Source organism: Dermacentor silvarum, chromosome 5, assembly GCF_013339745.2.
Source record: "Dermacentor silvarum isolate Dsil-2018 chromosome 5, BIME_Dsil_1.4, whole genome shotgun sequence".
NCBI lineage: Eukaryota > Metazoa > Arthropoda > Arachnida > Ixodida > Ixodidae > Dermacentor > Dermacentor silvarum.
The window spans coordinates 44,501,400-44,528,574 of NC_051158.1; the positions used below are offsets into that span (position 1 = coordinate 44,501,400).

Consider the following 27,175-nt stretch of genomic DNA (forward strand, 5'->3'; position numbering starts at 1 on the left):
AATCAGTGAGAAGAAAACTAGGCATAGGACAAGGCAAAATGTATGCACTGAAAGATAAGCAGGGTAATATCGTCAGCAATTTTGATGACATCGTAAAAGCAGCGAAGAATTCTATATCTGACCTGTACAGTTCCCAGAGCAGCCAAGCTACTTTCATTCGAAGTAGTGATGAACAGGATACAGAGGCCCCTTCTATAACCAGCGATAAAGCTAGAAAGGCCTTGAAAGACATGACCAGGGGAAAAGCTGCTGGAGAAGATGGAATAACAGTCGATTTAATCAAGGATGGAGGTGATATACTTGAAAAGCTTGCGGCCCTTTATACGCCATGCCTCACGACTTCAATTGTACCAGATAGCTGGGAGAACGCCAACATTATACTCATCCATAAGAAGGGAGACTTTAAAGAATTGAAGAATTATAAACCCATTAGCTTGCTCTCAGTATTGTATAAAATATTCACCAAGGTAATTTCAAATAGAATCAGTGCAACACTTGACTTCAGCCAACCAAGAGAACGGGCTGGCTTCAGGAAGGGATATTCTACGATAGATCATATCCATGTCATCAACCAGGTAATAGAGAAATATGCGGTGTGCAATCAACCTCTCTATACGTCTTTCATAGAATATGAAAAAGCACTTGATTCAGTAGAGATACCAGGAGTCAGAGAGGCATTACGTAACCAAGGAGTACAGGATGCATACGTGAATATATTGGCAAATATCTACAAGGATTGCACAGCAACCTTGGTTCTCCACAAGAAAAGTAGAAAGCTACCTATCAAGAAAGGGGTCAGGCAAGGAGACACAATCTCCCGAATGCTATTCACTGCATGCTAGAAGGAGTATTCAAGCTCTTAGTCTGGGAAGGCTTACGAGTGAGAATCAAGGGTGAATATCTCGGCAACCTTCGGTTTGCAGATGACATTGCCCTCTTGAGCAACAATGGGGACGAATTTCCGCAAATGATTGAGGCCTAAGAATTGATTGAGGCCTAAGAATTGATTGATTGAGCAAATGATTGAGGCCTAAGTCTAAGAATTGGGTTGAAGATAAATATGCAGAAGACAAAGATAATGTTCAATAGCCTGGCAAGGGAACAAGAATTCAGGATTGCCAGTCAGCCTCTAGAGTCTGCAAAGGAGTACATTTATCTAGGTCAATTACTCACAGGAGACCCTGATCATGAGAAAGAAATTTATAGAAGAATAAAACTTGCGCTGCAGTGCATACAGCAGGCATTACCAAATCCTGACTGTGAGATTACCACTGTGGTTGAAAAGAAAAGTGTACAATCATTGCAATTTAACAGTGCTAACGTATGGGACAGAAACTTGGAGGTTAACAAAGAAGCTCGAGAACAAGTTAAGGACTGCACAAGAAGCGATGGAACGAAAAATGTTAGGCCTAACGTTAAGAGACAGGAAGAGAGCGGTGTGGATCAGAGAACAAATAGGGATAGCCGATATTCTAGTTGACATTAAGCGGAAAAAGTGGAGCTGGGCTGGCCATGTAATGCGTAGGATGGGTAACCGGTTGACCATTAGGGTTACAGAATGGATACCAAGAGAAGGGAAGCGCAGTGGAGGACGGCAGAAAACTAGATTGAGTGATGAAGTTAGGAAATTCGCAGGCGCATGTTGGAATCACCTACCGCAAGACAGGGGTAATTGGAGATGGCAGGGAGAGGCCTTCGTCCTGCAGTGGACATAAATATATAGGCTCATGATTATGATTATGATGAATTATGGCAAAGTAAATAAGGTACTCGAACCCACGACCATTGGCGGGGGTCGAACCCACGACGTTTGGCGTGATATAAGCCGTAAGTAATTGAGATACAGTTGATTAAGGAACCGAACCGACAGCCTTTGGTGGCAGCCCAACGCTGGACCTTTGGTGGTGAATGTGGCGAAGTTACCTAGGGCAATGTTAATTAAGATATAAGTTTTAAGGAACATTTTTAATTAAGATTTAGTTCTTGACAGCACTCGAACCCAAAACCACTGGTGTTAAATAAGGCCGGGGTAATTAAGACACAGTTAATAAGACAGAGTTACATTAGGTACTCGAGCTCACGACCATTGATGGGAGTCAAACCAACTACACTTGGGGTGAAAAAAGGCATAGTTAGTTAAGGCACAGCTAAGTAATATACAGTTGATTAAGGCACACGAACCCACCGCCTTTGGCGGAGTCCCACCCTCGACCTTTCGTCTGAGTTATGGCGAATTAAGGCACAGTTAATTAAGATATAGTTTATGAAGGCACAGATTTAATTAAGATTGAGTTCATGACGGCACTCAAGCTCACAGCCATTGGTCGGAGTAGAACCCACGACCTTTATGCTATATAATGCTACGTTAATTAAGGTACGCCTAATTCAGGTAGAGTTGGGAAGCAGATGCCACCTGCGGCACAACAGGCCCAACGTGGGTCAACAGTGCGAGAATTACAGCGGCAGCAATGATACGAACCAAACAGATAGAAGTGGCAGAGGAGGCAGCTATAGCTCTAGTCCTTGTCTCCACTGGCTCTCGGATCATCTTAAGTGATTCCAAAGCAGCCAAAAGCAACTTTGCAATAGGGCGAATAGTGACACTGACCATGGGAGTCCTCGCAGGACAGCACTCCTACTTGGAATGAAGAACAATAGAATTGGTATGGGTTCCCGCACACGCGTAGAACGCGGGGAACGAAGCGGCACACTAACACGCTCGAGGATTCGTCAGCCGAGCGATGAGCCCCTCAGACCGCGGACAACCCAGCGATAATCTATACACATAACACATCACACAATATTATCGTCTTAACCGACAAACGACAACCCCACCATACGAGTCGCTCAGCAAACACTAAGAAATCACTTGGGGGCGACTACAAACCAAACATACCCAAATCCGCGCATATATGCACACAAATACACCGACCAAATAAGCTTACTCTGTAGATTCTGTGGGGAACTAGCACAACTTAATCCCATAATATGAGACTGCGAGGAGAACAAGCACCCTCCTAACCTCATGGCCTCTCCCTCATCTGAAGCATGGTAGGTGGAGCTGCTCAGTTCTGGCCTGTACATCCTAACAGCAGGTCCATACAACGAGCTGAAGAGGTCGCCATCAAACATCTCTTCATGGCCATTCGGCCCGCCTGAAGAAACCACGCCTAATAGCCCGACCTAACGCTCACGAAATTAAGTTTTTCCTACCTGTGCTTTCCCAACAGTTTCTGGCAATTTGTATGCGTAAAAAAGAATGAAGCATCAATTTAAAAACATTGTAATATTTCCTCAAAAATAGATATGAAAGTTACGTTCACTGTATGTGTTAAAGCAACTGCAATGGAGAAACTTGGTATGCGAGTAATCAGCTCACGGTAAATTTTTGAAGTATTGACGACGGTTTCGCAAAAGGCGTACTCTTAACGTAGTATCTTTCCATATCGTGAGTACAGCAGGGAGCAATAATTGGTTAGTGGAGCAGTGAGTGACATAAATTTTAGCCACTCTCGATACTGCAATGGTTCAGTTTAGGGTCATGATATCCTTTTATATTGTAGATGTACAGAGTTGAAAGCTTTAGACATCATTTTTTGTAAATGTTTGTAATTTTTTGTAAGTTTGTAATTTTCGACATACTTATCAAAATAGGTGTATTAAAATTGTTCTGCTTGTGCTGGTAGATTCTGCCATTTTCTTTTTAGTGCAGCAAGTCGTATAAAAGTTTTGCAGCAAATGCCGTGTCAAACGACTTTTTTGTTGTTGCTATGCAATTATTCTGCAGCTGCGTAGCTAAATATTTATCTCGAAACCGACAGGTAGAACACATTCTTTACGCGTTCTCGAAGACTGAGTTCAATCTGTTTGTGTATCGTGCTTCCATCTTACCATTTTGCAAGTGGTAGCAAACCGAACGCTTATGAACGCTCTATATCTTGGCCTTTCGAAAGCAGGCTATTTTCGCAGAACCAGATATCTGATGTAAATACTGATAAAAACAGCAAAAATATGTCCTCATAACAAAGGCAGTTGGGCGCAAAGTTTATTATCGCCTGTTTTTCGTAGTCCTGATACGCCAACCGGCATCACCGCTTTGAATTGTCAGTAGTACGAAGAATGGAAGCTGGAACAATTGAGCGCGCTCTGTGCGAGAATACAGTAGGGCACCATCAATTCATGTTGTTTGTATATGTTTTGTGAGATTTCTCTGTGATACGGACCCCGAGTATAGCTGCCACGTTGGCTGCAAATTAAAGAGGTCTAAAGTCGACAACCATATCATGGAGAGGACACAACCGTACTAGCATCATTTTGGGGATATTTAGGCGACATTTCGAGGCACCAGGACCCTTATGCATAAAAATGTTCTTCTGACGCAGCTGTTAGCAATACGAGACGCAAGCCAATCATGATGTTGAAACAATATTACCAAAGCACTTTGGCTAGCGACAATAAGGCCTTGATGCTGCCATTGATGAGCGAAACATGCGCCACGGCTACCATACCAAAACGACCTTTTCTTTAAATAAGCCGCCCTCGTGTGCTCCATCAGAACGTGACACATTTGCATAGTCTTACGCCTGTGTGATTGTGGCATTCGAACAGCGCCGCAAGAACCTTTGTTGCTTGCATGTGTGTGTAAAATAATAACTTGCTCAAACGCGATAAAATGGACCACGTAAAACGTAAACATCGTACAATGCACCGCTCCACACACTGTGACCTGCAAGTATTGTTGCGGTACACCTCGACCTCGTTCATAGCGCCTAATTTATACAGTTGTTCACAGTTTATCACGCAAACTGCAACGCGATGCTACGAAGCTGAGTTAGAAGTAACTGCGTAAAATACACATTCAGGCGTGCACCAGAATTCTGTATTACTCCTGTAACTTTGCTTCCACTCGTGTTACACCTACATCTAAAAATATATATACACCACCGTAGGACTGTTCCTCTATTCAAACTTTGAAACATCTTTTAAAAATTTTGAAAAGTTCACTTTTATAAATGTTACTGTGATTACAATGTGTATGTGGGGCGCAGACCTCTTTTGTAGGCTTGTTTAGAAAGGGAAGGACAGCTGCACTCATGCGCGCAGGTGCATCTGATTGCAGTGTGCGGTGTCATACAGATGCGTGTGGAAAGGGCATGGTGCAGAGCGCTGCAATGCTTACAAAGAAAGGGCTTAGGGGATTCTGACACATCGGAAAAATTACAAGATAAAAAAAAACTTGGATACGTATTTACAAAGTTTTTCTTTAGGAGTGTTTGCCATTTGCATGCCACCTTCGCTAATCTGTGTCCAGTTTTAGGATTCGCCGAACTTTATTCTTACGAAGCAGTCATATGAAGCAATCTAACAACTTTCTCTGAATATTTTTATATAAATATTTTTTTGCTCTGTGAAAGAAAAATGTTGTGCACAAGAAATGAAGTGATACAAGTATCATTAGTGGCAGCCACCAGCTGAATGGTTCTATGTACACTTTAGCATACGGGGGCCAAGTGAACTGTGAGGTAGAGCAGATATTAGTGTAACCACTCAGCAAACCAAGATGCCTTTGTTGGCAGACATAGAGTCTAATTCTCAAGTTTTCGTTCGTAAATGCTTTTTGAAACATTTCGTGCACACTCACTAATGTGGCCGCCATTACTGCATTCTATCTTCTTTCTGGGGTTTAACATGCCAAAACTAGTTCTGATTATTAGGCATGCCACCTGGGGTTCTTTAACGTGCACTACAACGCAAGGGCGTTCTTGCATTTCGCCTCCATCGAAATTCGGCCACCACGCCGGGATTCGATCCCGCGACCTCGTGCTCAGCAGCGCAACGCCTTAGCTAACTATAGTCTGATGAAAATGCCTAGCACAAAAACTTTTTGTAGATACGTGCCATGATGTTGTTTCTAACTAGGCAGACTTATTACTATCAAAACACGAAATACTTGTACTTGTTATTTTAATTTTCAGCTCATGCCGGATGTGTTGATGCTGCAAGCGAGATCCTTGGAACTCCTTGTTTTCGTAAGAAAACCGCATGAAAACTTATCTATCAGCTTCATAAAGCTGCAAGCTTTACAGAAGGGGTTTAACCCAGAAGTTCATAGCGGGCCACTGAGCAAGTTAGAATGTTTTTTTTTTTTTGGCAAGCATTGTTTTGGAAAACCCTGGGAACTGTAGAAGGCACCAAAAAAACATGCATGTTTCTTGTTTGTGGTGAAAAATGGTTGTGGACAAGACGATTCAAATTACGCACACATACTGCGAAAACATCAGTAGCTTCTGTTCTCATGGTAAAAATGCAAACTAAGGCCGGCGCACAACGAGGGCAACATTGTAGTCGCAATGCTCGGAAACACGTAAAATGGAGCTCTGGAAGCACAGAAAAACTAGGAGAAGGTGGACACGATTGCATCTACTTTACATAAAGAAAAAAAAACATATGCACGCAAATACAAAGCTTTTTCATGTATTGGCAATACACCTGTGTCGAATTACAAGCATAACATTTCATTCACATTTATTCCTGACTGGAAAAATTGTACAGTCCTAACATACCATTCGATGCCACCAAGACTTCATTAGAGGTACTGAGTTTTACAATTGGCAATATTTCGGTATCATACGTGTCGGCGCTTCAGTCTTGCGGTGAACGTGCCATTTCGAGTGTCTAACCTAATTTCGTAAGATTTTTCGTGACACTTACCGTCTACCGAAGCACCTCGTGACCGGTTTGGGACTACCTGAATTCTGCGTTATGCAGGTGGCTTTGTTGTAAACATTTTGCAGCGAACCACTGCCTATACAGCAGGCTAAGCAAATTTGCAAAGCTAGAATCTTTATTTAAGATGAATTTAAGAAATACTTAGTAAATTAGGTCACAAATTTTCTTTCTGAAATTAGGTTATACAGAATGTGCGAATGCATTCCATGTTAGCACAACGAGTTTCTCAGCAGGCGTTAGAGGCGAAAGCAGGAAGTGATGCAACAAGCAGCTGCAGAGCATCAAATACCTCTAGCACGTCGAAATTGTTGTTCCGTCGGCAGGTTCTTGAAACACTGCTACCTTCGAAGACATTGGCCTCCATTTCGTCTTTGATAGCCTTCACAGTTTCACCGGTCGTCATTTCCGAGTAGATCATCATGTTAGTTGAAATTAGGAGAGTGGAGTGGGGAGTGGGTACGACAGCTGCGGCTGTGCCCTCACCCTCTCGCACGGTGGCGATTCCTATGTGCACTGACACTCTGTGGCGGCTACACAGGGAAACTGGTGGCTCCACTCTATATACGTTCGTTGTAGAGCAACAAATCAACTCTCACTGTTGCCTAGAATCCTTCGTTGTAATTGCAAATTTGTTGTACGGGTGTTCGCTGTAGAGGCTTTCACATATCACGTTTCAGGTTTGGATTAGGCCGGGGCATACGAAATCCTTCGTTATACAGGTAATTTCGCTGTAGAGGTGTTCGACCGTACCGTGATCAGATAAATTTTCTCCTTTCACGAGTAGCTGGCATTTCTCCATCTCTGTGTGGAATGTAGTTTTTTTTAATGCGTAAGCATTTCTATGCCTAGCCATCGAGAAAACCCGTCCGACCATCACGTAAAATAAGATCGCTTTAGAGATAGGGCCTGCAGCAGAGAGCGGATTAACCTTCGTGCTGCCTCTCGCTTCAACGCGAACTAAGCGGCGAGAACATAGCGCACAAGAATCTATCAGCACTCGGTGCACTCTGTCCTCTCCTGATCGCTTTCAAAATAGTTTTCGCGCGGCTGCGCCATGCGTAGTCATCGCCGGAATACGCTTAGTTACGGTTTATAATAGGTTCACATAGAGCGGAGTCCGCGTCATTGACCACGTTTGCGTACGAGGTCTACAAATCAGGACACTATTCATTTACGTCACGCACTACAGCACGTATCGGCCAGTGCTCATCTTCCACGAAGCAGGAACCTCATATAACATGAGTGAACACTGCTACTACTCGCCTCTTCTTCATCGCCTGATGCTCGCCTCAGTTAAATTTTCGCAACCGCGCTTCTCCGTTTCACGATTCTCTCGCGGTGTTTCTCGCAATTATACCAAACACAGTAGCATACGACGATGAAACAGCAGGTGATTCGCAACAAATAAATGCTTACGCACCATTTAGAGAACTCCCACGGGAGATCATGCCTGTAATTGTTTGCTAGATGCTAACAACGTTGGAATATCACGAGAGCTTAGGAGGTGATCGCCTTATTCGGTGGAAAACCGGAATAAGAAAATGAAAGCGTCAGATGGCAGGGGAGCGTTCGGAACTTCTCGGTATTTTCTGCAGGTTCTTGCATGAGCCTGTTCATCATGACTGGCTTTTCTAACTTTTGTGTTCTCCTTTGCAGCTTTCAATATTCGAAGGTAAGATTTATACACTGAATTTACTGATTGTTCTATTGTCCTTAGCTCAACATTAGATGACATGAATGGATCATTACGTTTATAAAAAATTGGCCGCATATCTGCTTGCTTCGCTGGAAATGACGTAAAATGATGATAGTCTTCTGCTGCCCCTGATACGTAACACCCTCTCTTCTCCCCCTCACGCTCTATCTCTCCCCTCTCACTCCTCCCATGATGAATGCAATGAAGGTTTTTTACTGAATTCCATTTAAAATTCCCGCGTTCGCCCTGCTTTCGCGCCATGTGTTGGCACCTTTTATTACTTTTGGCTTAAAGCCGGCTACAGAGCCTACAGAGCCGCGGACTTAAGTCAGCTTGTTTTTAACGCGTAGCGTCTCTTCGACACCATTTCTAACGCGTTTATTTTTCATTTACTAACCTAAAAACCAGTCAAATGTGTATTCTTAATTAAATGAACGTTGCGGATCACGTTTATGTAGATATATTTTGTCTCAAATAGGCCTGAGGCTTCCTTTGTCGCTGTATAACGTGGACGTGTATGACCCCGTGCCACCACTGCTGTAGCAAGCATGTTTTTAACTGCTTGGTTTTGGCCGGTCAGTTGAATCATGTGACAGACAGATAGACAGACAGAGACACATACAATGTTTTTCGCGTTTATGTAGCCTAAGAAAGACTATTTTCGTTAGAAACGAGACTCATTAATTATATAACTACGAGAGTAATTACCAATGCAAAGAAACTTGGCGTACGCTTAAGCTTCGCATTTAAGAGTGGAACGCGAACGCCGAATTGGACGCCGTTAACGCCGACACCGACACCGTATTTCCTGCGACATGGGGCCCGATGAAAATTTAGGAAGGCTCAGTTTTGAGCATTCCCCTCAATGTTGCCTAGAACCGAAGTACAGCGAAACACCATCATAATTGGAGGACGCTTGAGCTTCGCCTTTCAAAGTACAACGTGATAGCATTCGAAGATCCCCGGTTGCTTATCAGGCCTAACTCAATTACAATCCGACGCTATCACATCTCTGGGCCGTGGTTAAGTCGTACTTCACGATTTTTCTGACGGATTTTACATTGAGAAATTCAATTTCTTTGACTTACGCCTTGCGCCACACGAAGGATCCGCCGTTCGGGGTGGTTCGGGATCATGTGGTTCAGCATGAATATTTTCACGAGACGCCGATGTTTAACGCCGATGCCGACACCGACGCCATTGCGACCCTTAACGCTGTCGCGTTAAAATGTCCAAGCTATTACAGAGCAAGTGAGAAAAAAAATTATAGGCAATGAGCCGATGAAATCAACAGCATATTGGTCGCACCCTCATGAAGACGGCTCCATCTGAAGGCGACTTCAGTTCGAAATATTCTGATAAAAAACGTCCCACGACGTTCTCATTATTACAACTGCCGATTTGGACACCGACTAGTAAAGGTTCCGTTATATCTCTATCTCTCTATCTCTATCTCTCTCACACACACACGCAAACACATAAAATGGCACCATAAATATTGGTTGCCGGTCGCGTTAGAAATATATATTTGGTAAAATTTATATGTGTTTTCTGGGTATTTCGGTACCTTTCTCTTTCTTTTAAGGGCTTTGCTTAACAGTGAGTTCCGAACAAGCGGAGGAGGGCGACAGCTCGATACAAACAAGCCAGCAAACGAACAGGTGAGGCCGCACTAGAAAGCGCGTTCACCATCATTGATTTTTGAAAGAACAAGCGCACCGCAAATTGGTTTTACTGGCGAATACTAGAAGTAGGCACACCAGTTGGAATGCGAAGCTCAGCCGTCGGTATGCGGATCGTGAAACTTCAGAGGAGAAGAGCACCAGAGGTTGAGTGTTGCGCTGGTACGCACTTGACCTCGTAGTAAGTCATTATGGTAGCAATATCAATTAGAAAAAAGTACGAAAAAACAAACGACCGGGTACGTTATCAGCCCGTTAATGACATCACTCTGGTAGGACACATATATCAATGGTGTTCGTACGATGCTTCCTTAATGAATTGAAGGCGCGGGCTACCCACTCCTGTGATTATCAAGAATTGTGCATCGTTACGAGTTGCGGCTTAATAGAAATGAAACACCTTACTAGGTGGCTCACTCTCCTGGCTGGGTTGATTATCCAATGCAAGCAGCACTCACGAAGAACTCATCAAACGTGCGGTTATTCTCACTCGTCATACGTGTTGGACAACGTCCATATCTACAAAGAATATCAGGCGCATTTGTCCTATTTATTAAATGTTCCACTGCAGGAAACGCCCCCTTTTACCCTTGGGCTTGTCAAAGTGATTATGCAACCCGTTTAAGGTGCGTGATCTATTTTTGCTTTTCACAAAACATAATCAAGCAAAGAAAACATTATTGGCTTTTTCTGGTGGGACTACAATCAATCATTCGCAAGTATCGCAATGGAAAAAAATAGCGCTTTCCGCATGTGTCATAGGCCGAGGTGCCGCGCATGTGCACATATGGCTTCTTCAGATTTTCAGCTAAGTCAGGGTTTCAGCTATTTTAGCTAAGGTCGTTCCTTAACCTTCTGTCGTCTAAGTACAGCTGATCAAGAGAACAACAAACTGTTTGTGGTAATATTCATTCTGAACCTATCGGCTTTGACGTAATTAACAGCAGTCATAAAGCAATGCGATATCAGTTATTCATGTGTTGTGGGGCTGCCCAGTTGGGGAGTATTTATGGTAAGGTAATAAAACGGCGCGCTGCATTGCGTAACGGTAATGTACTACCAGGGATTCAGTTTCCTATGATTAAATATATTATTCTGGGGCATTACGTGCCAAAACCATGATTTGTTTAGGAAGCACGCCGTAGTGGGGAGCTCTGCGTTAATTTTTACCACCTGGGTTACCTTAACGTGCACCAATGCACGGTAAACGGGGAACTTTTCATGGTGAGCTTGGGTGTTCTGAATTCGTTCTAATTGGAGCGAGCCCTGTGTTTCTAATGCCTAAAAGAACATAGCAAGGCTGTCGAGAAGTTCAAATCCAAATTTCATGAGTTATCGAATGCAATGGTAAGCTTATAAAGTAAGAGTTGTGTTCAAAACGCAGTTTTTTTACAACACTAGCGCGTCACACTTGCTAGACTCTAAGCCCATTTAATGCAATTTTGCCTGTTGGGTGTCATCGGTGTCTTGTTGTGGTACCAAGCGATACAAGAAAGCAAAATGCCTATACATTGCGTGTTGAATAACTTTGCTGTTATTGGCAGTGCGCTGAGACTTTAGGCTGGGCCATAGGGCTGTCTTCTTTTTTTATGGTAGTTTATACCTGAAGTTTTCAGAAGTGCTCGAGACCAGCTAATCTGAGTGCGTAGCTGCTCTGGGAAGTTTCCCTACGAATAGCTCACCATTTTTTACGTCGCCAATGCGGGAAGGTGCAGCAACAATGACCTGTAGACCATATTTTATATATAGAGGCAGTTTAAATTCCGCTGCATAAACGCCTTGCACACGGGAATGTGAGCTTTCTCTTGCGTTATACGCTTAAATAACTCAGCACGTTTATAGTTCGGTGTGGCCAAATATAGCCTTCTTTGTTGATGATAACAATAATTATTGTGATGAAGACGATGATTTTCTTTAGTATATTTATTGAAACAGGGTGCTTACAAATATTCACTTATTCAGCTTGAGCTTATTAAGTTTTACATCTATTGCAGTCTCGCATATTGCTAGCCTTCCTCGATCATCGTTGTCTTCAGCAAAAACATATATCTATATAGACCTGCGCCGCTATTGATCTCTTTCCTGCTTTTTTTTCATTATACTATAAACAGCTCTTGCTTACCCCGACCGCTGACCAGTTAATGCTCCCATTCGCATTGCTATGCTCATTTATGCCCTGTGTCGGCAGGCATAAACGCTACGAAAGCCAAGTTTGTCAAAGACTAGCTAGAGTCAGAGCCATGCTTTGTTAAATGCATGAACCGCGTGTTTGTACTATGCTCTTGCTGCATGGTTTTGAGCTGCAAAGTGTGTCGCGCAAATTATTGTGATCGTCGCTTCCAACCAGTGCCCTTGTAGGATGACACTGGCGCCCTCTTGATGAGCAAGACTGAGCGGCAGTTTCTCGCGAGCACAGTAGGTAGAGCCCTTCATGTACACGAGGCCCACAACACAAGCATTAAGCGTGCGCTCGTGAGATGCGAGAATGTTCTATACTTTATGTGCATGCGCATTTTGATAACGCTATATCGTTGCTTTCGCAGACCTCAAACGCACAGGAAACTACAGCTGTCATGAGTTGCGCTTAAAGAAATGTGGGATGCCCTCCAATAGTTATGCGAAATGACAGGCTTTGAAGCCGGCGAATGAAATTGGTGCTTTCGAACAGCGGGAGTGAAACTCTTGAAACAGTAAACGTAAACATTTTATTCGGCATATAAATGTAACATCTAAGTCATGACGGAGTGAAAGATTACTTTCGTGCTGCACTAACCAAATTTAATAACTTTTTCTCTATTTCAATATCCGACAATATATTTATTAACGTTGACACGACTCAACCAATCGGATAGCAATAATAAAATAACAATAGTTAGCCACTATGACCGATAAACGATATCATGACCACGCCAAAGCATGCTAAAACATTGCTTCGCAGTGCTTTGTGTAGCTGATCCCACATTTCTGCTTCTAGAGGGTCGCTTGACATTCATCACTCTATACTTCATTGTATTTTTCAAAAGATACGTTCCAATGTCATAAGGCATTAACTTAACCTCTGTGCACACTCGTTTACCTTTTGTGGTCAATTTGTAAAATGTTATTTGTAACCAGTCGTTGTTTTATTCCGTTATTTACGTCGAACAGGCATTAAATATCCAAGGGTAAAACCACTGTTTGCGTTTATTTTATCTCTTTTAGATGGGCTTGTAGCTAGGGTTTGGGAGTCTTACTTGCACTGTCGAGGAACAGAACATAATAGCCCAATGTAGGTAATACGGCACTGCGTTGAAACAATAAAATGTTTTCATTTCAGTGCCAGTATCAGCGGAATAGTGATGTTGGTAACTTGTGATCCTGGTAGCGAAGAGAAAGAGGGAGACGAGAAAGTGCCTGCAAACCAGTGTCTGGAGCTCTTCCGTTGGCATGTTCCGGATGGCTGGCAAAGCCCCGTCCCGCTTCTGTATAACGCCACGGTCCCCATGATTCGGAAGCCACAGGCGCGAAAAACTGCAATTGTGAAGCTGGATTTAGGATCAGGAGGATGGAAGGAGGCAAGAGTGAAATGGGCTCACGACAGTTTAGAGGATGGCAACTTGAGACTGGTTAAGAAGGTCAGTTGGACATTTTTTCACTATCTTTTTCCTCTTTTATCCCATTGATGAACGGAACTGAAGCATCTTGTGTTCTTTAGAAACGGCCCATGCTTAGTTGCGGAGCTGGGCCGATACTTTTTCTGCGTCAAGTACTTCAAGTATCTATCACGGAGCCTCCTACTACATCTTTCACGCTGAAAGTTTGAGGTGGGGAAGTGGCTCTCGGTTGCTTCCCCTGCTACCTAAATTCACCGGACACCGTCCCCATTTCTGTATAATGTTTTCGCATTCACAGGAGTGCTTGATCACCGGGTGTTACCACAAACTTTGAAATTATAGGCTTGCCTAATAATTAAATAGTCAACAAAATAATGCCAAGTTGGACATTGCTAGTGGCATTTCTTGCACTGGGCGAGGCTAACAATAAGTTAATTAGTGATAATACTATTGAAGTAGTAGGAAAAGAGTAAACAAGAAGAAACGCTGCTTAGCAGGGAAAGGATAAATATCCAGATGGGTCCTGAACTTCCCAAGCTGTCCGCAGTAGAACTCAGCCAACATACTCGTATTTCCAACATAATCCACTGTTTCCAGGTAGGTTGGTAAATGTGCTGAATATTTACATATTGCCTATCATTCGCAGGATTTTAGCAGCAGAGGCATATAGGAATAAATAAGTTTAAATGATTAAAACAAAATGCTGTTGCCAACGCGATTTAATATATATATATATATATATATATATATATATATATATAAAATGAACTATACAAAGACCAAGAAGTAAGAAAATACAATTAGAATAAGGATGCATACTAAATAATACAAAAAACAATCGTAAAACAATGCAACAATAGCAGGAGGGGTATACGTTAACAAAAATGTCACAGTGATACAAGTAAAATACGCAATAAAGCGGAATAAACTATTATAAAAAGTATCTTTTCAGAAGATTCAGGAATCGAAAAATACACTTGGTAGAAAGAGCACCCTTAAACCAACTAACAGCTAAACAGGACCTGCCATTGTATTGGTAGTTAATATTTTACAGACGTTATCCTTAATGACAAAGGGGAATTCATGCGACAATGTCTTGTTGATACGAGATGGGTTCAAGGTATTCTATTCTCCTGTACTTTATGAAAGAATTATTGCATAGAACATTATTACCTACCTAGAATATAATTACCTAGTTGTTTGTGAATTTTTCCGTGTTCTTGGTCTTGTGTTCGACATTCAGACGCATTTACGCGAGTCTATAATGAAGAGGTTCTAAATTATTAAAAGCACAAAATTTAGTCGGATCAATTGAGCTTCATGCGGTAGAGATGGATTTCCTGCAATGTTTTTAAAAGCTCGGTTGGTGAGTAAGAAAATGTATATTTATTGTAGATAACTATAGCTGCCCTCATCTGCATACCAGTTAGGTTATAACAGCCTGTTTAGTAAAGGGGTACCATTCTGCGTTAGCATATTCTAATACAGATCTGTCGATGCTCTTCGGGGAGGAGGGGTAATGCCACGCGCTTGTGCCATTTGCTTCCAGAAGAAGACGAAGATGGTCTAGTTCACGAGCTAGCGCCTTGGTCTTTTGTCGGTGCTGCGTTTCCCCCTTCGACGACTCGTACTTACTTTAACGGAATCGTACTTTAACGGAAGCCGTTAAAGTAAGTACGAGTCGTCGAGCCGTCGAAGGCGCAGCGCAGCACCGACAAAAGACCAAGGCGCTAGCTCATGAACTAGACCGTCCTCATCTTCTTCTGGATGCAAATGGCACAAGTGCGTGGCTTAGTTTCTGTGCGCAACACTCTGGCACTGTGCGTAACTTAGTTTCGGGAGATGTAAGACTCAAGCCGGCGCTTTATGTACAAGAGCCGCTTTATTGCTGTTGAAATGCAATGGCCTAAGTGGAAGTTCCATCGGAGGTCATGAGGGATTAACAGACAAAGGTACTTGTATTTCGTTACTGTAGCGAAAGCTCGGTTATTCATGATGTACTAGAGAGGCGCATAGCCAGGGGGGGGGGGGGGTCTGATGGGGCTTCAGCCCCGCCCCCCCCCCCCCCCCGAAATTTTTTCGTGCTGGCATGCACCGCCGACCAAAACTACCACCGACGCCGGCAATCATTCTGGATTTTGTCTACAATGTCCTTTTCACGCTCGAAAAGACATTTCGGCACGAACATTGCGAACTCAGGCTGGATTTCGTGACAACGCCCTTGCACCTGGAGTCACGTAACGCAAGGAGCCCCATCCGAGCACAAACTTTCAACGGCTTTTCGATAGCGAGCCGGCGCGTTGCGGCATCTCGCAGCGGCCGCGGAATATACGGAGCGCATGGATTTCAATGACGAAACTTTATGGGTATAAAGTTCTCATAAACTTTTGACGCGAAAGGTGCGCTGACATTTCCAAAGGCATGCTTTAAAAGATTTTCAATTCTAGAACTTTATGGGGTTAATGTTCTTATAAGCTTGGGCCAACATGCGCGCACTGGAACGCTCGTGTCCAAGCCGTTCCATAAATGGAAGCGCGCTCTCGCAATCTCCCACACGAACGAAAATACTAAATATCACCGTGACTGCCAGCTAGCAGCTGATAATTTTCTCCAAACATTTTCAGGAAGCGTGTCCAATGTGATTGATCAGCTGGACCAGGGCAGGCAAAGTAAAATATGAGAAAACAGAAGAAAGTGAACGGCCTATTATTGAGGATTTTTTTTTGGGGGGGGGAGGGGGGGGGGCGACAAGGTCTGGCTTTCCGTGGCCAAAGGGACAGGGGCCCTGGGGATTTAAGCAATGCCCCTGCTGAAAATACAGGCAGTTTCAGAGTGATTCTTCGCATGCGAGCTGATTGTGGAGATACATATCTGAAGGACCATTTGGAAAGTTGCCCCAGTATTGCCTCGTATATAAGCCCAGACGCACAAAACCAAATTATAGAAATTTGTGGTGACATTATCAAAGAAAGCTTAGATTCAAAAGCAGGCTGCTTCTCCATACTTCCTGACGAAACGACGGACATCGCTGGAATCCAATAGCCTAGTGTTTCTGCAAGGTACCTAAACAAGTATGCCAACGACATCAAGGGAGTGTTTTAGGTTTTAGCACCGGAATATATGCCAATCTCTCACTGCGACAGCAGGTTCTATCTAAATGTGTAAATACAGGTGCAGCTTCTAGTCACCCTTCCAGTGACCACTGCCAGCGCAGAGAGAATATTTTTTTAACAAGAGTTCACTAAAAAACTACTTGCGCTCTACAATGTCTGTGGAACGCGCGGTTAGGCTGGCGCTTCTATACACCCACAGAGACGTCGGTATCAACGTGTCCGAAGTCATTGACCACTTCGCTCAACTTTCCCGCCGAGAGAAGTTTTTGCTTTAGATATGGAGGCAGCAAAAATCAATGCAAGTAAAAAGCACTGTTCCGTCAGGTTCATAAGTTCTTAATTATGAAAACGTATGACCGCTCATTAGCCTTTAAAACCGCAGAAAGTTTTGCCGTTTATTCTAGCAGTTAGCATCATGATCACAATTATCACGCCAATACAAAAATTACGTGGATACCAATAACCAATTTTGACCGACCTTCCTCATTGAAAGCCCGGCCCACGCGGCGTTCGCCAAAAACACTCGGATATTGGGTAGTTCAACTTACCGCATCATCTGTGGCCTTCGTTTGTCCTTGTCTTTCCTTTTCAGCTACCTGCTTTTATTTCTTTTTTGAAACGAAGAAATGCCCTCGTTTAATTTTGGGTGCAGAATAATTGTTGGCGTTGTTCAGGCAGTTAAATCACACATTTTCGTACTGATTTAGGCATTATTCCTGTTGGGATAGCGTCATTGAGGTTTAGCTTCAACGAGGGATAGCGTCATTGAGGTTTCTTCCTGGCCGTTGCATATGTAGAAAAATGTAAACAAGGTTCTTGAATGACAAAGATTCATCAAAATATTTGTCCTCAACTTATTCATTTCATGGCCTTTACGTTTTTCATATAAGCTGCATGCACTGCTTTGCTGGTTTCGAACTGATATTGACCCTTTTCGCGGCGATCCCGTGGGCGCTGTCATATTTGATCACGTGGTGACGCGTCCATTGCTTGCCTCAACTGCCCCCGTTGCCTCCTTGTTTACAATGGAAGTGTATGACGCCGGCGCGGCTGAGAAAACCTCTGTTTTCGGAGATATCGTAGACGGAGACTAGGCGGACGACACGAAGCTTTGATCACAGCTTCAGAGAACATGCAAAAGCGCTTTCGGAGCTGATTGAGCTATGTCCAAACGGCGCAGGCAGTTTATATGGTCCTTCTTCTTAAATCGGGGCATAATATGCATTCCAAGCTTTGCGATTATGAATTCAGTCAGGATTAGTGTGTTTTGCTCTTTGCTCTTTATTCGGCAAATATTTTGAAGCAGTGGCTTGTCAGTTTCTGACTCAGTGAAGTTACTCGGTGCGGCCACTATCTGATTATTTTCTGCCTAATCGCTCGCGGGTGTGCTCAGTTCCGAATCCGATAGATTTGTTCTTGCCGCGCACAAGGCATTGAAACGTAGCTGTTTTGTACATTGTAATACCTTGTAGCAAAGATATATTACAGCTAGTAACTTGCTTACTCTTGTGGACCATCACGAAACATTCAGCTTCGACCATTGAAGCGCCATAGGTGTAGTCCGTCATTTACTGTGTGTATACAGTGCGCATATATTCAAGTGTGCGTCCATTCACTTATTCTTGATACGTCGGCGATAGAGTGGGCGTAAGTTTTCCTTGCCATTTGGACAGATGTGTATAGATAACGTACGCGAAACTTACTATGACAGGCAGTGGCACTACTCCCTTTGTCATTGTTTAACGAGTGGTACTCACTTTGCCGACGTTCTGGGGAATGAAGCCCTTTCTTTGAAGTTTAGCGATACAAAGCTGGCGGATGAGAAAATTTCTGTATCCTCGAGGAAAGCCGTACATCACGAAGTGCCGGTAACACGTTCGGACAGTTGCAGCAGCGGTCCGCGAGCTTCGCCACACAGGTTCATTCTATTCCTTAACATGCCAGACACTATTTTTGCAGCCAACTACTGCACACGTCTTCAATCCACATTATTCAATCTAGCATGATTGGAGCACAGTGTGTTAGCGAAAACTCAGTTGCATTTCCGACAGCTGATCGCACAGAAGCAAGGTAGAGTCAGTAATGGTTTCGTATTCGTGCGCGGTCGCTGAGGAGAGGTATGGCGTGCCGCCGTGAGCGCCATCTCGTTTCTCTAAAACAAACTGCTCCGCGAAAAGGGTCAATAGTTCTAAAGTTCATGTGATGTTTTCTTTACTTATTAATTAGACAAAAACAACAACAACACGGAAGCATTGATATCAGTTATTTCTGCCGCAATTTTTGGGGCATACGAATATATTATATTATGAAAACATACATATTTTAATGGACAGCGCATAGCGTTCAATAATTCGTTTGCAGCATCTAATATACAATGAAATTGGCAATGCAGTTATTATTCATGCATTTGATCCCTCGACAAATTCTATAAGGAGGAGGCCGCGCGGCAACCTGAGCCCCCCCCCCAAACAAAATTTCTGGCTACGCCACTGGTACTAGAATACAGGTTTATTTTTTCTGTTGTTATTCTTAGCACTGCGCATTTCGTAGTGTTAAGAGTCATTAGCCTGTCTGTGCACTCCTTACTTTCTGGAAAAATCATTGTGCCCCATAACATCTATATCCATTAATCTGATATTTAACATAACAGTTCTCATATGCAAGCTCGATTTTCCATATGTCCTGTTACGTTATTGGATATGGGAGTGATGGGGAATATGTTTTTTTTTTTTTCAGTAGCGTACTTCTTTTCCAATGTGTTGTTCCGTACTGCTTCATCATGCAGTAGTCTGCCAATAAGTCTTACATTGACGTTAAACTGACTATGCAGATAATTATTGAAGATAATGAATGGGACAGGAGCCAGGTTTCGGCCAAGTGGTACTCCGGAAGAAACAATGTCTACATCAGCAGGCTTCATTGGCAATGTTAACAAATTTGTTACGACCAGTCAAAATGTCATTACTCGAGCCAACGATAGGTTCCTTGTCTATCGCTGACTGAAGTTTCGTAATTATTTTTTACGTTATATGTGCTCGAAACTTTTCAAAAAACAGTAAAATTAGGCGTACTTGTTTCTGATTATCTATGCGAAGTAATAAGTCATTGAACTTTTCAATTAGTTCGGTTACAGCTTGGAACCCTCATTGAAAGGCGGGCGCAGAAAATTGTTAATAAATTCTCATTTTAAAGGTATACGGTTAGTTGTTTAGGTATTGCATTGTAAAGAGTTTGCAAGCAGTACAAGTTAAATATATGGCCTATATTTACAGGCACGATTTCTGTCTTTTTCCATTCCTTAGGGTGTGTACACGTGGTTAGCGAATGGTTGCGCGTATGCGCAATTATTTATGAAGAATTACACCAAATATTCTGAGAAGATTTTTGGTACGTTATCACGTCAGGAGAACATTTTTGTGTACAAATTCAGCAGAAGATAGAATATTTCCTGCTCAATGACGTTGATTGGTTCTAAATGATTGCGAAGCCGTGGCTCGAGTTATGGCATTCTACCGTCCTTCTAACAACGAATCTGTTCTAAGTCGAGCCTTCGCCGTCTGTCTGTTCGGCGGTGTCACGCAGGTCACGTGACCAGGAGATAGTTACAGCCACGCCCCTGGAGTGCAGGTCACGCGACCAGCAGGGGAGAAGAGGCGCGCTGGGGGAGGAGGCGACTAATGAGAGGGCGCGCTGGGCGCGACGAGGAGAGGCGATGAGTATAAGAGAAGGTGTTTCTGTGAAAAAACGCAAGCCGCGAGAAAATAACAATTGCTCATCGGGCTGCAGATTCGAACCACCAACCTCCAGGTTACGAGACCACCACGTTAACCGATTCAGTCACCTTGGCTTTTTTTTCGTTATTCCCGGAACTTTCACTTCAGCAACACAGATTTCATCAATTTTTTTTCAAAAGAAAGCTGTACATAGTTATACACATTACCACGGCAACATACTTTCAAACTTGCATGCATACATATTGTGGGGTCAGCCAATGCCGGGGGCATTCCTGATCTTCCTTTACGTCAATGAACTTGGAACCACCCTTCCCGAGAAATAATCGTGCAGGCCGCCGGTAAGGCCTAAAAACAGACTTCCCACTCGAGCCCGCCACAAACAATGGAGGCCGACTAGCATAATTAGGTCCAAAGACAGTTCGTCCTCATTTTCTATAGTTAAAAATCTAATACCTAATACATTTAAGGTCAACTCCTTCTGTAGTGTTCTTTGAAGAACGTCCCAAGAATAAACCCCTTTTGAAATATAAAAAAACGCGGTCGATTGATTTCATATAAAGCAATTTTCTCGCAAAGGTAAATGAAAACCATGCTATTGTAAAAAGGCCCGTATCGGCAAAGTCCCAGTATGTACTTAAAGAAAAAATTGATTTAGTACCTGAATGCGCCTGCATTTTTTACACGCTTTAAAAGTCATATCCCTGCCCTCAAATGTTTATGGCTGTGTACATAGGAACCGGTATAATCCTGTCAAGTGCATCCCTGCATAGTTTCTTCCGTGACACCGTAAAAAAGGTGGAGGAGGAGTAGGAGAGAAAGAGAAGGGAGGGATGTTAACCAGAAAGGCGTCTGGTTGGCTACCCTACTCTGGGGGACGGGAAAGAGGGAATAGAAAGATGAGGTAGAGAGAGGAGGGGGGGAGGAAGGTCACGATGAGATCGCGCACGCTCGCGGAGGGTCTGAGCAATTCAAAGGCGTTCACATAGGCCAGTCGTCCTCAAGTCAGACAACAGTGCCTTCACAGCTTTGTGGGCTGACGAGCGATGGGGACGGTCTTCAAGGAGCACCTGCACGGACAACGGTCGATCATCAAGTCGTCGCAATGCGTTCGATAAAGTTTGTCTTTCCAACTGAAATCGATCGCAGTGACACAATAAATGTTCTATGTTCTATTCGCTGCCGCAGACGTCACACGTGGCACCTTCGGTCATTCCAATCAAAGCACAGTATGCCTTCGTGAAAGCCACTCCCAACCACACCCGGTATAGAAGCGATGCTTCACGTCGGTGAATCCCGGGTGGAGGTCGGAGTTGGAGCGAAGGGTTCAGTTCGTGTAGCCGCGTGCGCCTTATATTTGGGATTTTCCACTCTGTTAAAGAGAGCTTGCGTGCCCATTGACGAAGCTGCCTTCCAGCGTCTGTCCTGGAAAGAGGAATGGGAACGCTCTGTTCTTGATGTGACTCTCGGGCAGCTTTGTCAGCGGGATCGTTTCCACTGATGCCACAATGGCCAGGTAGCCATTGGAAAATAATTTCGTGGCCTTTCTGTTTGACCTCGTGGTGAAGTTTGACAATTTCATACGTTAGTTGTTCCTGAGCTCCACGTCGGAGAACTGCCTGCATACTTTGCAAAGCCGGTCTCGAGTCGGAAAACACGGCCCATGTACCAGGAGTCTCTGCGTCTATAAATTGAAGTGCACTGCGCAGAGCCGTGAGCTCTGCAGCCGTGGACGTCGTGACATGTGAGGTCTTGAATCGGATTGTTAGTCCTCTCGTCGGTATAAACACAGCACCGCCAGAACTGGTCGATGTAGTCGATCCGTCCGTATAGACGTGCACGTGACTGCTGTATCTCTCGTACAACAGAAGTAAGCTCAATTGTTTGAGTGCAGACGGTGATAAATCTGACTTTTTCTGAATTCCTGGAATTCTGAGTCGGACTTCAGGGCGGCACAAACACCATGGAGGAGACACCAGCCTGGCCGGAGTTGCGTACCCCGATGTAATCGAGGCACGATATGCACTGACAGTTGTGCTATATGACGTGCGGGGTCTTTCCACGGTGAGTGCGGCGAGGTGGTGACAAGGAGTCCGGGCAATGTGCCTGACATGTGCACGCATTGCCTCGATGGCGATGTGCGTTGTGATGGAATAATCTTGAGCAATGGCGATAGTTTCAGCCGTTGACGCACTGTGTGGTACTCCAAGGCATATCCTAAGAGCTTGCGCCTGAATGCTTTGAATTGTGCGCAAATTAGTTTTGCAGGTGTTGGATATAACAGGTAGGCTGTACCGGAGGAACCCAACGAACAACACCCTGTATAGCTGTAACATGGGTTGTGTGGATACCCCCCAGTTCTTTCCTGCAAGGAACTTGAACAGATGACAAATAGCCATCAGGCGCTTTTTCACGTGGTTGACGTGAGGAGTCCAGAACAGATCTCTGTCAATCACAACTCCCAAGAACCTGTGACTCTTGCTGAACGATATCACTTGTCGGTTGATTGATATGCCGTATGCAGACATTGGCTTCCGCGTAAATGCCACCACTGCGCACATTTCCCACGTCACCTCCAGTCCTTGTTTACGAAGGTAGCATGATGTCGATGAGGCCGCCTTCTGAAGCCGAGCGCGAAGCTGAAGCCGTGTCACCCCCGACGTCCAGATACAGATGTCGTCGGCGTAGATAGAGAGTCGAACGGTGCTTGGAAGGTTCTCGATTAGTCCGATAAGGGTCAGATTAAAAAGCGTCGGGCTTAGACACCGCCTTGAGGGACTCCGCGGCTACTGTAATACTGAGGTGTCGGGCCATCCCCGGTGAGCACGTAGAATGATCGCATCTGTAGGTAGCTGCGAACCCAGAGGTGTGTCTTGCCACCAAGTCCTATTACTTCTAGCGCTTTAAGGATTGCTTCATGGGTGACGTTGTCGCTCCTTTAACGTCTAGAAACAAGGCAGCAGACAAGCGTTTACAGACCTTCTGGAATTCGACATACGTTACCAAATCGACAAGAGAGAGAGAGAAGTCATAAGGGAAAGGCAGGGAGGTTAACCAGGCTGAGCCCGGTAGGCTACCCTGCACTGGGGAAGGGGGAGAAGGGATTGAAAGAGGAGAAGGAAGAGAGAAGTTCACAGTTCACACCTCACACATTTACAGTCAAGCGTTCATGGCTAAGTTTCATCACAGGCGGTCATGTAGGCTTGTGCACTTCAAAAAGCGCAGCAGCGCCTTTGTAGCCCTGTACACAGAAGACGCACGAGGCCACGGGCCCAAGATCTTCTCCTCCGTAAAAGGCCTGTCGTCTAAGTGCCCCAAAGCAGTCCGAAGGGCAATCCTCTCTTCTTCGTATCTAGGGCAGTCACATAAGAGATGTCTGGTGGTTTCCTGAACACCACATGTGCTGCAGTTCGCACTGCCCGCCATTCCAAAGTTGTCTATAGACGAATGGCCGCGCCTGAATCCTGTCAACCTGTTTGGGTAAACTTCATAGTGCTCTAGGTGCCACTCCAGTCGCGTTAGAACCATCCGTTCTATTACTTTGCCTACACAACTTGCAAGCGCGATCGGACGGTATGACGAAATGTCTAAAGGCGACTTGCCAGCTTTGAGGAGCGGAATCAGGCGACTTGATTTCCATTCCTGGGGAGCGGTGCCTGTCTGCAACGAGTCGTTGTACAGGAGCAAGAGTGCCATTCGAGCTGGTTCACCAAGGTTACACAAAGCGCGGTATGTAATGCCATCTGGTCCTGGGGCAGAGGAACGCCTGCATAAAGCGAGCGCAGCTTCAAGTTCGTCCAGAGAAAAAGGGCACTCCATACGGGGATCACGTGAGGATGGTGAGTGGTCAGGAGTCTGCGTTCCAGTGGAACTTGCTACACCGACAATCCTCCTACAGAAGGATTCTGCGACTTCAATCTCGCTGCATTGTAGGTAAAGGGCGAGGGAATTAAATGGGTGGCGCTGTCCAGGGGTTGCATGGAGGCCCCGAACAGTTCTCCATATAAGAGACAAAGGCTTTCGGGGATCCAGAGACTCGCAGAAAGGTGCCCATCGTTGTGAAGCCAGCTTATTCATTCGACGCTGTATTTTTTTCTGTGTGCGTCTGGCCAATCTCAAATCATGAATGGACTTTGTACGCCTATATCTTCGTTCCGCACGGCGTCGAAGTGCACGAAGTTTCTCTAGCTCGATGTCGAATTCAATGCGTTTGGAGCTTTTCAGAGTCGAATGTGTGGCAACCTGTAAGGCACCTTTTATAGCGTCCCCTAGGCTGGATGGCATCTCGTCTCTACAGCGGTCTTTCAGGATTGATTTAAATTTCGGCCAGTCGATGGATTGGACGGCACCGGAGCACTTCGAGCTAGTCAGCCCCTCAATCGTCAGATAAGTTGGGATGTGCTCACTTCCCCGCGTTTCCAAGTCCGCGAACCATTTAACTCTTATGTTAAAGGAGCGCGAAACAAAGCTGAGGTCAAGACAGCTACTATACGCCGTTCCTCGCACATAGGTGGGGCTTTCGTCATTTAACAAGCAAAGTTCTTGTTGAGAAGCAATCGACACCAATCTTCTGCCCCTCGAGTTAATCTTGGAGCTCCCCCAGAGGTAATGGTGGGCATTGAAATCCCCAGTGATAACCCATGGCTGTGGAGTCGTTGTCAAAATTTCCCGTAAGCGCTCGCAGTTTAGACGACTTGATGGTGATAGGTAGGCTCCCAGAATTGTGAAGGTGACCTTGCTCTTCTTCACAGTCAAACACACGTACTGGTTTTCAGTGTCAGGTGGCACTGGATGATGAACCTATGTCAAGTCACAGCGTATGAAAACAATAACCTTGCTCTATTGCCCCTGGGTGGAAGACGTAATGCACTCATACCCGGACAGTCTGATGGGATATGACAGGTTTGGCTCACAAATGACAATAATGGGAAACTGATTTACGAATACAAACTGTCGAAAATCGGACATACGCGACTTAAGTCCTCTGGCGTTCCATTCAAAAACAGATGCATTCTGGACCTCCTCTCTGAACGATGACTTCTGGTGGGCCAATGCTTTACCTAGGGCCGCAAGCACTGGACCCAGGGCGTCCAGCACCTGCAGCGCGCTCTGCGCCGCAGGGGTTTTCATGTTGTTGTGTAGAACTCGCATAGCATCCATCAGTGACCACAACATTATTAGAACTTGGTGATCATCAGTCGTCGTTGGAACAGTGGTTGTTGAGGGTGTCGGTGGAGGTGGCATTCGAGGTGTCTCCGTGGCAGGTTGTGCACTTGGAAGTGCGGGCCACTCTTCAGGATGATCGACACTTGACATTTTTTTTCGCTTGCGCGGCATCTTTCATGTTCGCGCTCCGCGTTGATGGAGCAGCCGTTGTGGCGGAAGACGTTGTGTTGCTTTGTGCGGTTTTACGTTGCGCTTTTCGGTGGCGATGCCGTCGCCGTCTAAGTGTAGCGGCAGCCTCGCGGTGTGTGGAATGATCCCGAACCATGCGCTTTAGAACCGCGAATTCCTTCCGCACCCGCGGGCAATCCTTCGATGAGGCTTCGTGGGAACCGCCGCAATTAGGGCACTTCAGGACGGTCGCGTGGCAGGCGTCTTCCAAACGGGACTCAGCGCACTGTGGGCACACGGCATTGTTCGCACAAATGCTTTTTATGTGGCCAATCTTGAAGCACTTGTGACATTGCAGGGGCTTCGGTATGTATGGTCGAACTGGATGGCGGACATGACCAACTTTGACGTGAGAGGGAAGGCAATCTCCCTCAAACACAAGCTTCACGCAGCGTGTGTTTCCGGGTCTGGTAAGATGAGCGATGAGCGTGCCTTCAGTTGCTGGCTTTATTAATATTGGCAAGTCGTCGCTCGAATGGAAATGTCGACGTCATAAATGACGCCAACAGTGCCGTTACCGCCAGTAGCAATCTGTGGTCGCACTTGTACTTTGTCAATTTCTGTGACATTCCGAAGGCTTTGTAGTTCGCTACGATGGAAAATGTCTACAGCCATGACATTCTTCCGTGAGTTGATTCTCACATCCTTAATCTCATTCGGTGCAATACCCTCGAGTAACGTTGAAAGGACCTGCCTGTTCAGGAGCCGCAGATTGGTCGTGGGGTCCACGGGCAAGAAGAGCACAGTGTGCGGCCAGTGCTGTGGTGTATCCGTCACGGTGGAGACACTTGCCGGCGATGACGCTCGCAGCAGTCTTCTTTTTGCCTTTCGGCTCATGACAACCTTGAAGTCGTCGTCCGAGGAATCGTAGCTGTCCGAGTACAACTCGGTGGCCTCGCTGTCCGTGTAACTTGACTGGCTCCCGCGTTTCCTGGACGTAAGCCGGCCTGACGGCTGCGCGCCAGGAAGGTGCTCGGAAGTATTTTCGTCCATTGCCGCAACGAGGGAGCGGCAGCTCCCAGAGATGGCAACGAAACAAAGCCAAAACGCAGACAACAGTGCAAGCGTTCAGCTATAGAATCACTTCCGAAAAAAAGGTAATTATCAGAAAATCGTACGGAGAGAAAACGGATGCTGTCAACTACTTCCCTTACGTACCCTCGAAGGGCACCAGGCATATTTACATTGCTTACCACATAAGCCGGCAGATGCTTGCTCAGTCGAAACTGGCATATTG

General features: G+C 45.0%; 1 protein-coding gene across 2 annotated transcripts in view; it reads left to right on the forward strand.

Annotated features, from left to right (window-relative positions):
• Nucleotides 1-27,175, forward strand: part of LOC125945624 (uncharacterized) — a 93,006-nt gene that overhangs the window by 51,185 nt on the left and 14,646 nt on the right. Inside the window, exon 2 of one of the 2 annotated variants that reach the window (XM_049667809.1) lies at nucleotides 13,424-13,721. In XM_049667809.1, the coding sequence (XP_049523766.1) occupies nucleotides 13,424-13,721 (298 nt within the window). The remainder of the gene's footprint in view (nucleotides 1-13,423; nucleotides 13,722-27,175) is intronic. The other variant, XM_049667810.1, reaches the window with a different exon arrangement.